The 18,024-nt window shown below is 43.7% G+C and overlaps 1 protein-coding gene across 6 annotated transcripts in view; it reads left to right on the top strand.

Annotated features, from left to right (window-relative positions):
- The window catches only part of NDP (norrin cystine knot growth factor NDP), a 283,995-nt gene extending 266,981 nt beyond the window's left edge, over positions 1–17,014 (top strand). For all 6 annotated transcript variants that reach the window (XM_069761656.1, XM_069761659.1, XM_069761654.1 and 3 more), the window contains one exon: positions 16,368–17,014. In XM_069761656.1, coding sequence (XP_069617757.1) covers positions 16,368–16,595 — 228 coding nt within the window. In that variant the 3' untranslated portion in view covers positions 16,596–17,014. The remainder of the gene's footprint in view (positions 1–16,367) is intronic.
- Positions 17,015–18,024: the final 1,010 nt, after the last annotated feature.

Here is an 18,024-nt window from a genome sequence, read left to right as displayed (position 1 = left end):
GCTGTTCTCGTGCCAGTGGGTTGCTTTTGCCCTTGCCGGTCCCGAAGAGGCCCTGGACGCATATTTCTATGGATTCTATTTCGGATCTCCCCGTCTCTCAAAAGATGTCGGTCATTTGGGTGGTTTGTGATCGCTTTTCTAAGATGGTCCATTTGGTACCTTTGTCTAAATTGCCTTCCTCCTCTGATTTGGTGCCATTATTTTTCCAGCATGTGGTTCGTTTACATGGTATCCCGGAGAACATCGTTTCTGACTGAGGTTCCCAGTTTGTTTCAAGGTTTTGGTGATCCTTTTGTGCTAGGATGGGCATTGATTTGTCTTTTTCCTCGGCTTTCCATCCTCAGACAAATGGCCAAACCGAACGAACTAATCAAACTTTGGAAACATATCTGAGATGCTTTGTTTCTGCTGATCAGGATGATTGGGTGTCCTTTTTGCCGTTGGCTGAGTTCGCCCTTAATAATCGGGCCAGCTCGGCTACTTTGGTTTCGCCGTTTTTCTGCAATTCTGGTTTCCATCCTCGTTTCTCTTCAGGGCAGGTTGAGTTTTCAGACTGTCCTGGTGTAGATACTGTGGTGGATAGGTTGCAGCAGATTTGGACTCAAGTGGTGGACAATTTGACATTGTCCCAGGAGAAGGCTCAACGTTTCGCTAACCGCCGGCGCTGTGTTGGTCCCCGACTTCGTGTTGGGGATTTGGTTTGTTTGTCGTCTCGTTATGTTCCTATGAAGGTTTCCTCTCCTAGGTTTAAGCCTCGTTTCATTGGTCCGTATAAGATTTCTGAGGTTATCAATCCTGTGTCATTTCGTTTGGCCCTTCCTGCTTCTTTTGCCATCCATAATGTGTTCCATAGGTCGTTATTGCAGAGATACGTGGCGCCTGTGGTTCCATCCGTTGATCCTCCTTCCCCGGTGTTAGTTGAGGGGGAGTTGGAGTATGTGGTGGAGAAGATTTTGGATTCTCGTGTTTCGAGACGGAAACTCCAGTACCTGGTCAAGTGGAATGGTTATGGTCAGGAAGATAATTCCTGGGTTTTTGCCTCTGATGTTCATGCTGCCGATCTGGTTCGTGCCTTTCATTTGGCTCATCCTGGTCGGCCTGGGGGCTCTGGTGAGGGTTCGGTGACCCCTCCTCAAGGGGGGGGTACTGTTGTGAATTCTGTTGTCGGGCTCCCTCCTGTGGTCATGAATGGTACTTCGGCTAGTTCTGTCCATGGACTTCCTCTGGTGGGTGTTTCTGAGTTTCACAGGTGACGAGGTTAATTCGTTAGCTGCTGCTCTATTTAACTCCAATAAGATCTTTGCTCCATGCTACCTGTCAATGTTCCAGCATTGGTCTGTTCACTCCTGGATCGTTCTTGTGACCTGTCTTCCCATCAGAAGCTAAGTTCCAGCTTGTATTTCTTTGGTTTGCTATTTTTCTGTCCAGCTTGCTATTTAATTTGTTGTCTTGCTTACTGGAAGCTCTGGGACGCAGAGGGAGCGCCTCCGCACCGTGAGTCGGTGCGGAGGGTCTTTTTGCGCCCTCTGCGTGGTCTTTTTGTAGGTTTTTGTGCTGACCGCAAAGTAACCTTTCCTATCCTCGGTCTGTTCAGTAAGTCGGGCCTCACTTTGCTAAATCTATTTCATCTCTGTGTTTGTATTTTCATCTTTACTCACAGTCATTATATGTGGGGGGCTGCCTTTTCCTTTGGGGAATTTCTCTGAGGCAAGGTAGGCTTTATTTTTCTATCTTCAGGGCTAGCTAGTTTCTTAGGCTGTGCCGAGTTGCATGGGGAGCGTTAGGCGCAATCCACGGCTATTTCTAGTGTGTTTGATAGGTTTAAGGATTGCGGTCAGCAGAGTTTCCACGTCCCAGAGCTCGTCCTTATTATCAGTAGCTATCAGGTCATTCCGTGTGCTCTTAACCACCAGGTCCATTATTGTCCTGACCACCAGGTCATAACAGCCATGCAAACGAACCACATGCTGGAAAAACAATGGCACCAAATCGGAGGAGGAAGGCAGTTTAGACAAGGGTACCAAATGGACCATCTTAGAGAAGCGATCACAAACCACCCAGATGACCGACATCCTTTGAGAGACAGGGAGATCATAAATAAAATCCATGGAAATATGCGTCCAGGGCCTCTTCGGGACCGGCAAGGGCAAAAGCAACCCACTGGCACGAGAACAGCAGGGCTTAGCCCGAGCACAAATCCCACAGGACTGCACAAAAGAACGCACATCCCGTGACAAGGAAGGCCACCAAAAGGATCTAGCCACCAAATCTCTGGTACCAAAGATTCCAGGATGACCAGCCAACACCGAACAATGAACCTCAGAGACAACTCCACTAGTCCATCTATCAGGAACAAACAATTTCTCCGCTTGACAACGGTCAGGTCTATCAGCCTGAAACTTCTGCAGCACCCGCCGCAAATCAGGGGAGATAGCAGACAAAATTACCCCCTCTTTGAGAATACCAGCCGGCTCAGGAACATCCTGAGAGTCAGGCACAAAGCTCCTTGAAAGGGCATCAGCCTTCACATTCTTAGAGCCCGAAAGGTATGAAACCACAAAATTGAAACGGGAGAAAAACAGCGACCATCGAGCCTGTCTAGGATTCAACCGTTTGGCAGACTCGAGATAAGTCAAATTCTTGTGATCCGTCAAGACGACAACGCGAAGCTTGGCTCCCTCAAGCCAATGTCGCCACTCCTCGAATGCCCACTTCATAGCCAACAACTCTCGATTGCCAACATCATAATTGCGCTCAGCAGGCGAGAACTTTCTAGAAAAGAAAGCACATGGTTTCATCACCGAGTCATCCGAACTTCTTTGAGACAAAACAGCCCCTGCTCCAATCTCAGAAGCATCAACCTCGACCTGAAACGGGAGCGAAACATCAGGCTGACACAACACAGAGGCAGTAGAAAAACGACGCTTCAACTCCTGAAAAGCCTCAACGGCCGCAGAGGACCAATTGACCACATCAGCACCTTTCTTGGTCAAATCAGTCAACGGTTTAACAACACTAGAAAAATTAGCGATGAAGCGACGGTAAAAATTAGCAAAGCCCAGGAACTTCTGCAGGCTCTTCACAGATGTAGGCTGAGTCCAATCATAAATGGCCTGAACTTTAACAGGGTCCATCTCGATAGTAGAAGGGGAAAAAATGAAACCCAAAAATGAAACCTTCTGAACCCCAAAGAGACATTTAGACCCCTTCACAAACAAGGAATTCGCACGAAGGACCTGGAACACCATTCTGACCTGCTTCACATGGGACTCCCAATCATCCGAAAAGACCAAAATATCATCCAAATATACAATCATGAATCTATCCAGGTACTTTCGGAAGATGTCATGCATAAAGCACTGAAACACAGATGGAGCATTAGAAAGCCCGAATGGCATAATCAGGTACTTAAAATGGCCCTCGGGCGTATTAAATGCTGTTTTCCATTCATCGCCCTGTTTAATACGCACAAGATTATACGCCCCTCGGAGATCTATCTTGGTGAACCAACTAGCCCCCTTAATCCGAGCAAACAAATCAGACAGTAGCGGCAAAGGGTACTGAAATTTGACCGTGATCTTATTAAGAAGGCGGTAATCAATACAAGGTCTCAAAGAACCATCCTTCTTGGCAACAAAAAAGAACCCTGCTCCCAACGGTGATGACGACGGGCGAATATGCCCTTTCTCCAAGGACTCCTTTATATAATTCCGCATAGCGGCGTGTTCTGGCACAGATAAATTGAACAGTCGACCCTTAGGAAACCTACTACCAGGAATCAAATTAATAGCACAATCACAATCCCTATGAGGAGGTAGGGCACCGGATTTGGGCTCATCAAATACATTCCGGTAATCCGACAAAAACTCAGGGACTTCAGAAGGAGTGGAAGACGAAATTGACAGCAATGGAACATCACCATGTACCCCTTGAAAACCCCAGCTGGACACAGACATTGATTTCCAATCCAATACTGGGTTGTGATCCTGTAGCCATGGCAACCCTAAAACGACCACATCATGCAGATTATGCAACACCAAAAAGCGAATATCCTCCTGATGTGCAGGAGCCATGCACATGGTCATATGAGTCCAGTACTGAGGCTTATTCTTGGCCAAAGGCGTAGCATCAATTCCTCTCAATGGAATAGGATACTGCAAGGGCTCCAAGAAAAAACCACAGCGCTTGGCAAACTCTAAATCCATCAAATTCAGGGCAGCGCCTGAATCCACAAATGCCATAACAGAATAGGATGACAAAGAGCAAATCAGAGTAACGGACAAAAGAAATTTAGACTGTACAGTACCAATGGTGGCAGACCTAGCAACCGCTTAGTGCGCTTAGGACAATTGGAAATAGCATGAGTGGAGTCACCACAGTAAAAACACAGCCCATTCTGACGTCTGTGTTCCTGCCGTTCAGCTCTGGTCAAAGTCCTATCGCATTGCATGGGCTCAGGCCCATGCTCAGAGAGTACCGCCAAATGGTGCACAGCTTTGCGCTCACGCAAACGCCGATCGATCTGAATGGCCAAGGACATAGACTCATTCAGACCAGCAGGCGTGGGAAATCCCACCATAGTATCCTTAAGGGTTTCTGAAAGACCCTTTCTGAAAATTGCCGCCAGGGCACACTCATTCCACTGAGTAAGCACAGACCACTTTCTAAATTTCTGACAATATACCTCCGCTTCATCCTGACCCTGACACAAAGCCAGCAAGATTTTCTCTGCCTGATCAACCGAATTTGGTTCATCATAAAGCAATCCAAGCGCCAGAAAAAACGCATCAACATCACGCAATGCAGGATCTCCTGGCGCAAGGGAAAATGCCCAGTCTTGAGGGTCGCCACGCAAGAAAGAAATAATAATTTTCACTTGTTGAACAAGATCACCAGAGGAGCGGGGTTTCAAAGCAAGAAACAGTTTACAATTATTTTTGAAGTTCAAAAACTTAGATCTATCCCCAGAAAACAAATCAGGAATTGGAATTCTAGGTTCTAACATCGGATTCCGAACTACAAAATCTTGAATGCTTTGTACCCTTGCAGTGAGATGATCCACACAAGAGGACAGACCTTGAATGTCCATATCTACACCTGTGTCCAGAACCACCCAGAGATTAAGGGGAAAAGAAAGACAAAACACACTGTAGAGAAAAAAAAATGGTCTCAGAACTTCTCTTATCCCTCTATTGAGATGCATTAACACTTTCGGGCCAGCTGTACTGTTATGGACCTGGTGGTTAGGAGCACCCGAAATGACCTGACGGTTAAACCGATACAGGACAAGCTCTGAGAAGTGGGAACTCTGCTGACCGCAATCCCTAATCCTATCACACACACTAGAAATAGCCGTGGAGCGTACCTGACATGGCCTAGACGCCTCGACACGGCCTAAGAACTAGCTAGCCCTAGAGATAGAAAATAAAGCATACCTTGCCTCAGAGAAATTTCCCCAAAGGAAAAGGCAGCCCCCACAAATATTAACTGTGAGTAAAGATGAAAGTCACAAACACAGAAATGAAACAGGTTTTAGCAAAGGGAGGCCAGACTAACTAAACAGACAGAGGATAGGAAAGGTATCTGTGCGGTCAGCACAAAAAACTACAAAAGACCACGCAGAGTGTGCAAAAAGACCCCCGCACCGACTCACGGTGCGGAGGTGCCACTCTGCATCCCAGAGCTTCCAGCTAGCAAAGCAAAATCCTGAAAGCAAGCTGGACAAGGAAACTATGAACAGAAAATAACAATCGGGAACTTAGCTTCTTGCAGGAAGAGACAGGTCACCAGAAAGATCCAAGAGCGAACTGAACCAGTACAGGAACATTGACAGCTGGCATGGAGTAACGATCTGAGTGGAGTTAAATAGAGAAGCCAGCCTAAGAATAACCTAGGTCACCTGTGGAAGGAACCTCAGAACCAGCAACTCCACTCACAGCCACCAGAGGGAGTCCATGGACAGAACTCGCCGAAGTACCATTCATGACCACAGGAGGGAGTTCGATAACAGAATTCACAACAGCCCACACAGTAAATAACACTTGCCACGTAGTATATAGCCCCACGCAGTATATAACACAGCCCTTGTAGTATGTAGCAGTGTGGGCACCATATCTCTGTTAAAAAAATAATTAAAATAAAAAATAGTTATATACTCATCCGCCGGCGTCAAGCGAAGCTGTCCCGATGCGCACGCTGCTGCCGCCAGCTTCCGTTCCCAGTGATGCATTTCAAATTTACCCATAGGCAGCATCAATAGTAAAAAGTTGGTCATACAGGGTTGATAGCAGGAGTGCATTACCCGTGGCATAACGCGGTCCGTTAATGCTGCCATTAACCCTGTGTCAGCGCTGACTGGAGGGAGTATGGAGTATGTATTATGGAGCGGGCACCGGGCACTGACAGGACGGAAGTAGGGAGGGACTAATTCTCGGCCGAACTGTGCCAGTCGCTGATTGGTCGCGGCCGACCAATCAGCGACGCGGGATTTCCGTTACAGACAGACAGACAGACGGAAGTACCCCTTAGACAATTATGTATATACTAGATTGTGGCCCGATTCTAACGCATCGGGTATTCTAGAGTATGCATGTCCCCATAGTATATGGACAATGATGATTCCAGAATTCGCGGCAGACTGTGCCCGTCGCTGATTGGTCGAGGCAACCTTTATGACATCATCGTCACCATGGCAACCATTATGACATCTACGTCGATACTGTGCCCATCGCTGATTGGTCGAGGCAAATTCGTGGCAGACTGTGCCCGTCGCTGATTGGTCGAGGCAACCTTTATGACATCATCGTCGCCATGCTGTGCCCGTTGCTGATTGGTCGAGGCCTGGCGGCCTCAACCAATCAGAGACGCAGGATTTCCAGGACAGACAGACAGACAGAAAAACCCTTAGACAATTATCTATATACTAGATTGTGGCCCGATTCTAACGCATCGGGTATTCTAGAATATGCATGTCCCCGTAGTATATGGAGAATGATGATTCCAGAATTCGCGGCAGACTGTGCCCGTCGCTGATTGGTCGAGGCAACCTTTATGACATCATCGTCGTCATGGCAACCATTATGACATCATCGTCGCTGTGCCCGTTGCTGATTGGTTGAGGCCTGGCGGCCTCGACCAATCAGAGACGCGGGATGTCTACGTCCTTTATAACATCATCGTCGCTGTGCCCGTTGCTGATTGGTCGAGGCAACCTTTATGACATCATCGTCGTCATGGCAACCATTATGACATCATCGTCGCTGTGCCCGTTGCTGATTGGTTGAGGCCTGGCGGCCTCGACCAATCAGAGACGCGGGATGTCTACGTCCTTTATAACATCATCGTCGCTGTGCCCGTTGCTGATTGGTCGAGGCCTGGCGGCCTCGACCAGTCAGAGAGCCGGGATTTCCAGGACAGACAGACAGACAGACAGACGGAAAAACCCTTAGACAAATACCCGATGCATTAGAATCGGGCCACAATCTAGTCTATATATAAGACTAGATTGTGGCCCGATTCTAATGCATCGGGTATTCTAGAATATGCATGTCCCTGTAGTATATGGACAATGATGATTCCAGAATTCGCGGCAGACTGTGCCCATTGCTGATTGGTCGAGGCAACCTTTATGACATCATCGTTGCCATGGCAACCAGTATGACATCTACGTCGATACTGTGCCCGTCGCTGATTGGTCGAGGCCTGGCGGCCTCGACCAATCAGAGATGCGGGATTTCTACGTCAATACTGTGCCCGTCGCTGATTAGTCGAGGCCTGGCGGCCTCGACCAATCAGAGACGCGGGATTTCCAGGACAGACAGACAGACAGACAGAAAGACAGACAGACAGATGGAAAAACCCTTAGACAACCCTTGTCTAAGGGTTTTTCTGTCTGTCTGTCTGTCCTGGAAATCCCGCGTCTCTGATTGGTCGAGGCCGCCAGGCCTCGACCAATCAGCGACGGGCACAGCATGGCGACGATGATGTCATAAAGGTTGCCTCGACCAATCAGTGACGGGCACAGTCTGCCGCGAATTCGTCTCGACCAATCAGCGACGGGCACAGTATCGACGTAGATGTCATAATTGTTGCCATGGCAACGATGATGTCATAAAGGTTGCCTCGACCAATCAGCGACGGGCACAGTCTGCCGCGAATTCTGGAATCATCATTGTCCATATACTACGGGGACATGCATATTCTAGAATACCCGATGCCTTAGAATCGGGCCACAATCTAGTATATATAGATAGATGGAGTTAAATGGGGTTATCATCATCCCGTTTACATATTACAGAAAAAGTCAATGTGTTTAAGCATGATTTGCATAAAGCAAATGTCAATATGGCAATCCCAGTGCAGACTTTCTCAACATTGACAATCTAAAATGTTTCCCCTCGTGAAAATAAAAAAACTATATTTTCCTATTGTGCCGATGCAATGGTGGTGGCCCTCGAGTTCCTGGGCTCAAGTGCAGTTGTTATTACACTTGACTCGAGCACTGCACCCAATCAGTGCTGGTGTCACTGTACCCTTTAACCCTGCTTAGAGTAGAGCCTTCAGTCATAAAGGAAAGCTGCATTGTAAGAACAGTAAGGATGCGCTTCCACAACTATACTTAAACACACAGTGACAGTTCAAAGCCGAACAGCTGTCTGAGACAGCTGAGCGATACGGGAAGTGGTGTGAGGACCCATGTCATCGGTCCCCACTCTCAGAGTGCTGTGATCGGTCAGTCAATCTGACGGTCTAATCACAGCAGGATCCCCCAGTAGGTGCTGAAATATTAGCACCTCCCACACAAATCATAACAGGGGTTCGGTGCTGCTAGTGGTCAAGCTCCTGCTGTCACAGCCAGGGATGGTGCCAGAATTGCCCCTAGCTGTTTAATTCCCTTAATGCTGTGATCGAGACCAATCGCAACATTTAAGAGGCAGAGAGAGAGAGAAAGAGCTCTCATTCCCTTCAGATAGGCGCCTCCGTTACATCGACCAATTGTTGCCATGGTGAACTGAGGTAATTATAATGACCCTCAGGCCATCAAGCTACGGAAACCATCATAAACCATGCTCAGAGCATGGTGTAAGATGGGTTTGTGCAGGTATAATGCATTGCAATGCTGGTGCATTGCAATGCATTATACCTGCTATCAAAGTAAAAAAAAAAGTGAAAGACCCATAAAGGGACTAAGTAAAAAAGTAATTTTTTTTTTTTAAATAACATTAAAACATTGTAAAAATATATATAAAAATAGAAAATAATAATAATAATAATAATTATAGAAACAGATTATACCAATAAATACATATTTAATGTAAAAAAACAAATTTGGTCTTGCTTCATCCGGAACGACCTGATCTATAAAACTATTACACTAGTTAACCCCTTTAGTGAATACCGTGAAAAGAAATACAAAAGATATTGCAAACTATGGTTTTTCATCATACCACTGGGAAAAAAGTGGAATAAAACATGATCAAAAAGTTGAATGCAAATAAAAATGCTATAGCTGAAAACGCCATCCTGTCTCGCAAAATAAAACATGTTATACAGCTCTATCAGTGTAAAAATGTAAAAGTTATCACTGGTTTATGTTCGTTCTGCCTACCAAAAGTCAGAATAGAAAGAGATCAAAAAATGTTATGTGCCCGAAAATGGTACCACTAAAAACATCAACTAATCCCACAAAAAAAGCCCTCACATGACTCACATTATAGTTCTCAAAATATGGCAATGCAAAACCTAGTTTTTGCAACAAAAAAAGCATCTTTTAGTGTGTGACAGCAGCCAAACAAAAAAAGCAATATAAATCAGGTATTACTGTAATAGCACCATCTCAAATTCTTGATCTACTATTGATTTGTTCATTCTGCCTCTCGAAGATTGCAGTAAGGCTGGTTTCACATTGGCGTTTTTTCGGGTGCGTTTTTGCGGTAAAAAACGCAAAAAAACGCATGGTGAAAAAACGCATGTAAACGCGTGTAAACGCTGCGTTTTTTTGACGCATGCGTTTTTGCATGTGGTGAAAAAAAGCGGCGTTTTGACGCGTTTACATGCGTTTTTACATGCGTTTGCGTTTTTTAAATGCATGCTGAGAAATGTGTGACAGCTGCCAATCATCAAAATAAAGTAAAAAAACCCACTGTAAACAGAAATAGTTAAGGTTAGGGTTAGGGATAGGGGTAGGGTTAGGTGTAGGGATCATAACCCTAACCCTAACCCTAAAGGGATCCTACCCCTAACCCTACCCCTAACCCTAACCCTAAGGGATCCTAACCCTAACCCTACCCCTAACCCTAACCCTACCCCTAACCCTAACCCTAAGGGATCCTATCCCTAACCCTACCCCTAACCCTAATCCTACCCCTAACCCTAACCCTACCCCTAACCCTAACCCTAACCCTACCCCTAACCCTACCCCTAAGGCATCCTAACCCTAACCCTACCCCTAACCCTAATCCTAACCCTAACCCTTCCCCTAACCCTACCCCTAACCCTAACCCTACACCTACCCCTAACCCTAACCCTAAGGGATCCTAACCCTAACCCTACCCCTAACCCTAACCCTACCCCTAACCCTAACCATAAAGGGATTAGGGTTAGGGTTAGGATCCCTAAGGGTTAGGGGTAGGGTTAGGGTTAGGGTTAGGGGTAGGGTTAGGGTTAGGGTTAGGGTTAGGATCCCTTAGGGTTAGGGGTAGGGTTAGGGTTAGGGGTAGGGTTAGGGGTAGGGTTAGGGGTAGGGTTAGGGTTAGGATCCCTTAGGGTTAGGGGTAGGGTTAGGGTTAGGGGTAGGGTTAGGGTTAGGGGTAGGGTTAGGGTTAGGGGTAGGGTTAGGGGTAGGGTTAGGGTTAGGGGTAGGGTTAGGTTCGCTTTATCACCTTTATATTGGGGGGTGGCATATCAGTGTGTTTTCTGTTTTTTTAATAAAAAAAGCATGCGTTTTTTATCGCAAAAAACGCATGCACCAAAAAACGCATGCGTCCCCATTGACTCCAATGTATTTTTTGACCCAAAAAAAACGCATGAAAACGCATGCGTTTTTTTTTTGGTCCAAAAAACGCTTCTAAAAATACTACAAGTAGCATTTCAGAAAATGAACGCATGCAGTAAAAAAACGCATGCGTCAAAAAACGCGACCAAACGCGTACACAAAAAAACGCATGCGTTTTCAATGTTAAATATAGGGAAAAAAAACGCATGCGTTTTTTTGAAAAAAAACGCTGCAGACAAAAACGCAAGTGTGAAACCACCCTAAGATGCAGCTCACTTTTAACCTGTGCTCGACACTGAGTGTATACACCAGGGTTTCTGTGTAAATCTCTGGAATACGTAATTCAGGTGGAAACACCGGCGGAAGAGTCCCTATAATGAAGCAGATGGAGATGCTCTGGATTCTGTCTAGCCTGTGATCCGGCTGTGTCCGTCTTTTTAGGCATGCATAAAAGTGCGGTCGGCCACAGTTTTATGCACTTCTCAAAAGAAGGATACCACTAAATAGAGGCCAGACTGATTCCGGTGTAACACTTCTGCCTCATTATAGTGAATAAATCCCTCAGAGGTTTCATCTGAAGCACATCATTCTGAGATTTAGATGGAAATCCCCATGTATGTACCCAACATAGAGTGCAGGATAAATGTGATCCAAAATGTTATGCAAAATATTCCCACTTAGGTTCATCATATATCAATGGAAATATCGGGAAATCCACATTGCTAGTAGCACAAAGGCTCTAGGAAAATGCTAGGGCTCCTCAACTGCCAAAAGAAATCCAGGGAATTCTGCACTCCAAATCCAAATGTCCACCTTCCCTCTGAGCCCCAGATGCCTTAACCACATTTTGCGTTCATATGTTTGGTATTTCTGTAGAGATCAGAGCCCATCCAATTTACAGGTGCGTGTCTCCAGAACCATAAGCTAAGCACTGCAACATACTGAGCATTACAATGTACAGGCACTACAATAGCAAATGTTCAATTTTCACTCAGCAACATCCACTGCTGGTTTCTGGAAAGCACCCATGGAGTTAAATCATCACTACGCCTATAGATAAATTCCCAAATGGGTATAAGTTCCAAAATGGAATAACTTGAGGGGGTATTCTGCTGTTCTAGATATTAGGGGCTCTGTATATGAAATTATGTGACAAATATTGTTGCCATTTTTACCAATTTCCCCTTGTGAAAATGTAAAATTTGAGGCTAAAACAACATTTTTGTGTAAAAATGTACTCATTTCTTCTTCACTGACAAACGGTGTAAAGTTATGTGACCCATCCAATATGTCAATATGATCATTGCACCCTTAGATTAATTCATTGAGAGATGTAGTTTGTAAAATGGGGTCACTTATGGGGGATTCTACTCTCTCGGTACCCGCAAACCATAACAGTAAGATTTGCACTATAATAAGGTGCTTCTTCCCTTCTGAGCTTTGCACTGTGCCTTAAAAATAGCTCTCGGTTACATTTAGTATTTTCTCACAATCATGAGAAAATTACACAATAAACTGAGAGGTCAATTTTTCCATTAGCTCTTATAAAAATTAAAAATTTGGGCCAAAAACAATATTTTAGCAGCATTAAAATTATAATTATTCTTTCTTTTCCGCCCAGTGGTGTAAATTTCTGAGATGCACATGTGATGTCAACATGCTCACAGCACCCGTAGATGAATTCATTGAGAGGTGTAGTTTGTAAAATTACATAATTTATAGGGGGGGTTCTGCTTTTCTAGCACGTCAGAGGCTTTGCCAATGTGACATGGCACTCTCAAACCATTCCAGCAAAATCTGAACTCCAATATGGCACTTCATCCCTTCTGAGCTTTGCACTGTGCATCAAAAGCAGTTTTCACATATGGGGTATCATCATAATCAGGAGAAATTGCACAACAAATTTTATTGTGCATTTTCTCCTATTACCCTTGTGAAAATAAAAAATTTAGGATAAATGAACAGTTTTTTATGTAAATATTTGATTTGTTATTGTTTACGGCTCTAGATCTATGTTATAATCTTCTGTGAAGCACCTAGGAGTTCAAAGTTCTCAGGAAACATTAAGATACATTCCTTGAGTGTCTAATTTCCAAAACAGGATCACTTGTGGAGGGTTTCCACTGTTTAGGCACATCAAAGGCTCTCTAAACATGACATAATGTTCACTCTCGATTCCAGCCATTTTTTCGTTCAAAAAGTCAAACGGTTCTCTTTCCCTTCCAAACCCTGCCATGCACCGAAACAGTAGTTTTTCCCCATATATGGAGTATTGACATACTAAGGAGAAATTCCACATGAAATTTTTGGGTCCATTTTTTCCATATAGCCTTGTAAAAATAAAAAGTTGGGGGTTTAAAGAACATTTTTATCCAAAAAAGTGATTTTTCATTCTCACCAATATATATGTTATAAACCTCTGTGAAGCACCTGGGGTTTCAAGGTGCTCACCATACATCTAGAAATATTCCTTGAGGGGTCCAGTTTCCAAAATGCGGTCACTTGTGGGAGGTGTGGCATAACTCTCTGTTTAAAAGCATAAGAATTAAAAGTTTGAAAATTGCGAAAGTTTTAACATTTCCTCAAAATTGCTGATATTTTTACAAATAATTGCAAGTCAAATCAAACAAATGTTCCCACTATCATGAAGTATAATATGTCATGAGAAAACAGTCTCAAAATCAGTGGGATTTGTTGGAGTATACCAAATTTATTACCTGATAAAAAATTTTTTTTTTCTTAGAGAGCAAAAAAAGTAGTATTCTTAGACAGTTTGGGATAACCTAATAATTTTTATTAAACAACAAGGAACACTCGAATACATAATTTACAACTTTTAATAAGCCAAAGAGATATAGCAATCTGTCAATCAATAAATACCAAAAAGCCTGCAAAAAACATTAATGAGAATGATGTGATGTCATGATTATTTTATCATTGCAAATGTAACGTACCACTATTAATACCAATACTAATGACCAAATTCTATATAAATCTAAGAGATAAAAAGATACTAACTCTACTAGTACCCCAATGATGGTTAAATAAGCAAGGGTTGTTTAGGTATGGTTTACCAATTATCAGGGTGAATCTATGCCCAGCATTCAAATATACAAATGTAATAATAAAAAACAGCTATCCACAATACATAGTATAATAATAACAATGGGAGTGCTGAACACAAAATACAAGTGTAACCACTGGCTCAATATCCTGGTTTGCGATTAAGAAAACGTGTACTGCTGTCTTATGAAAATGTTAAAAATAGGGATGAGCCCCAAGCGTATCACCACCTGAGAGCGCACTGTAACAGTGTTCTCAGAATAGCAGGCGATGTGCAGAAAATAGCATCACTTGTGGGGCTGCGCTAATCTCTTCATGACAGGTACCCTGACACCACACTCTGATAGCGCGCTCTCCTCTCTGTTGCTGGCTCGTTACTCTTGCAACACAGAGCGTGCGCTGTGATTGTGCACATCACATAGGGGCTAGCCCAACCCCTAAAAAAGGTATCAATGATGACAGGGGGAGGCTGGGGTGGCGGCAGTGACTGTAGCCTCTTGATGATGCTTCATTTGAGTATCCAAGCATGCACTGGGATTCTCAAATAAAGCATCATAAAAAAGTAGGGGAAAATACAATAAACCTTAGAGTAGTTAGGGAACTGTAGACACTAAACAGATAGGAATAAACATAAACCCAGATAAATAAGATATGTGGAACACAGGACCACCAATGGGTGCATATAGACCACAAAATCTAGAAAACTCATTCCATGCACATATATAAAAAACTGGAGGAAGGGGAGTGGACAAGTATGCTTAACATTCTTGCCAAACATTGGGCAATTTTGCAAATGGAGCCCTCCCTGGGACCCTCCCCCGGCACTTCAGGACCCATCACGACTGTGATTCAGGATCATTCATGGTCAGTGGCATTGACATCATTCACACTGGCATTAGGAGGGAAAACGTTAAAAAACTCCTGACTCAGTGTGAAACCAAGTGGATCATCACTTTGAGTACATTGACCTCAGATGTCTCTGTTTCCTAATTTCTATAAACACTTACATTCTTGTTGTCTCACATCTGCTCCCACCTTTTTGTCCAAGGCCTAGTGGCTTTTTTAGTATATGTATGTTCATGCATTTGTTTTATTTACCTTTAGAATATCCCCTATTTGTGATGCCATGATCGACCTTTGTTGTTCCCTCCCCTATTGAGCATCTTCTTCAGCGGACTGAATCTTAACATCTTCTACTGGATCTGGTTTTACTGTGCCAAATCACCATTGACTGCACTAGCTTGTGTTTTGCCCTGTTTCCTTTATGACTCATTTTCTGAAATTAATGTCATCTGACCTTGTACTATTACAATTTATTCTAAGTTGATTTGTGCCCTTGAGGTCTGATGTATCCACCTGCAGTCGCAGTGCACATGAGCGTCGCGTTGCTGTGGCATGGCTGGCGTCATGGCTTCTCCATGCCTGCCATGCATGACCGGGACCTCATGACACATGTTCTCCCGCGCATGCATGTTTGGGCATGACGGCCAAGGTACACTCGCCAGGTGTGCATGCGCTGAGCACAGCGCTGCCATTCACTGCCAGTTGTACACGTGATGCACACTTCACCCGGCGGCAGGGGAATATGAAGGTCCTCTCTGGTTATCTGCACATATCCCCTTGAAAAAGCAACGTGTTACACATGAGAAATGTGTGTTGGGGTCTCTTCTTTGTCTTGCTCCAGTCTGAGTCTTCCCTCATCTGTCGGGTAAGGGGCTTTTTCTTCATAGCGCTTATATACTAGTACAGGGGTCTCAAACTGCATTCCTTGACGGCCTCAAACCATGCTTTTTTTCATGATTTCCTTAGCATTGCACAAGGTGCTGGAATCATTCTGTGCAGGTGACTAAATTATCACCTGTACAGTACAAGGAAATCCTGAAAACATGACCTGTTTGTGGCCCTCGAGCAGTTTGAGACCTCTGCACTAGTAGGTTCACTTGGTTCACAGACGCAGTTTATATTGCAGTGCTGTGCCTCTCTTTTATCCTAATATACAGTAACTATTCATTGCTTTTCCAGAGTTGATGGGATAACTTTTGGCTGACCTCTGGTTTGTTTATCTTTGTTCTGTTTTACATACTTGTTGTACCACTAGTTGTATTTAATATGTATACTAATTAAACTTTTGTTTGTTCACGCGCTACTCATCTTCCTCCAGTTTTTTTATACTGAATAGATAGGGATTTAGATGAAAATTTCTTTGACCTTCAAACCACCCCTTTAAAATGAAAAATATGTCTTTAAACACATAGTTAAAGAAATTGAAGTTTACCATCCTTTCATTATACTTTTTCCTTTTATCTTGTAGATGGTATTGCTGGCCCGGTGTGAAGGACGCTGCAGTCAAACATCCCGCTCGGACCCTCTTGTTTCTTTTAGCACAGTTCTAAAACAACCTTTTCGTTCCACATGCCATTGCTGCCGACCACAAACTTCTAAGCTGAAAGCAATAAGGCTTCGCTGCTCCGGAGGTATCCGGCTCACCGCCACATACCGCTATATTCTTTCTTGTCACTGTGAAGAGTGCAATTCTTAGTGACACATTTTACAGGCAACGAGTTTGGGAATTTAAAAAACCTGAAGGACATTAAAATATGTGATCTATTTTTTAAAAAGTGTTATTTGTGAATTAAATATTAAGTGATGCAGATAATATTGACATACAGTGTGCAATGAAAATGAACCTTACTCTTATTGTAAAGGTTTTCAGAGGATTCAATAATTTTCTGGTCCAGATTGTATATGTTCCATTGTATGGACCATGTGCTCACTATCATTATGTCCTGTACAGAGTATTCCTATATATTTTTTAATCATTTCATTCCCAGGTTTAATATTCTTATAAAGTATGAATAAATTATGAAAACTGAATGGCAGGTCGATTTAAACAGAAAAAATTGGTGTACAACAATGGACTGACAAGAACAATAAAGTGGTTAATTCAAGAATAGCAAATGTGCATTTTTTATGTAAAAAACAAGTTCCAAGGCCTCAAGTTAAACATTATAAAAACAGTGCACACATATTGTACCATGTAAAATGTTTTTGTGACCTGTGAGTGTCCTTAGGCACCAGGGCCTGTAGGCAACTACCTCAATACCTCCTCTAGGTTACCCCCTTGTTAACATAATTTCACTGGCACTGATAAACTTTCAGGCTCAATCTTGATTCCTTGCTCTTATCCTGGACTTTATTTTTCTGTGCATGGCTGTAAATCCCAAGGTGCATCAGTCCAGCATCACATGACCCGCTAGACTAAGTACCTTAGTACTTAGTACACTGTGATTATCCCACCCCTATAATCCCCTAATCAAGCTTGTAGATTATGTATACCATCATGTAGGCTAAACTTTCATCATCTAAATTATAAATGTGGCACTAGAGCTGTCTAATCATCACCGGTAGGGATAGGCTAATTTGAACTGTAAAGTTCCGGGTCCGTAATGAACACCTAGTGTATGTGTACGGTCCCCAAACACAGAAGTCCTTGTTACTGTTCAGGTTTGACAGCTCAAACATCCGGTTTTTCTCACACTCTCATCTGTGTGACAGCACAAGAAACACCGGCTCTGATCAGCGGTAAGTTCATTACAGATGACAGTATGTGAGCCAGCTCCTGTGACCTGCACTAAAAAGGTTACCGCCGGTCACAGGCATTGACTGATGAGAGTACTACTCTCATCATTGTATGCCTGGTCTCGTGCATAACAGTGATAGCAAGCGTACAATGATGAGAGTATTCATCAGCCTTCGCAAACCATATTCCTCACCTGTCCCATGATAATCCATATGTCCCACGATGCCCTCCAACTCTGCTACATCTGGATTTCATGGTTGAGCACTGGCATGATACAACTGCTCAGCCATGAATCCATTAGACACTGAGCAGCAGCGCCGAGCGGTTATGTTAATAAGTTGAGCGGAGTTCATAGTCAAAGATCTCTGGTGACCTCACTGATGTCAAC

Source organism: Ranitomeya imitator, chromosome 3, assembly GCF_032444005.1.
Source record: "Ranitomeya imitator isolate aRanImi1 chromosome 3, aRanImi1.pri, whole genome shotgun sequence".
Lineage (NCBI taxonomy): Eukaryota > Metazoa > Chordata > Amphibia > Anura > Dendrobatidae > Ranitomeya > Ranitomeya imitator.
The sequence above is the reverse complement of the archived record's forward strand: the minus strand, read 5'-3'. Positions and strand labels throughout refer to the sequence as shown.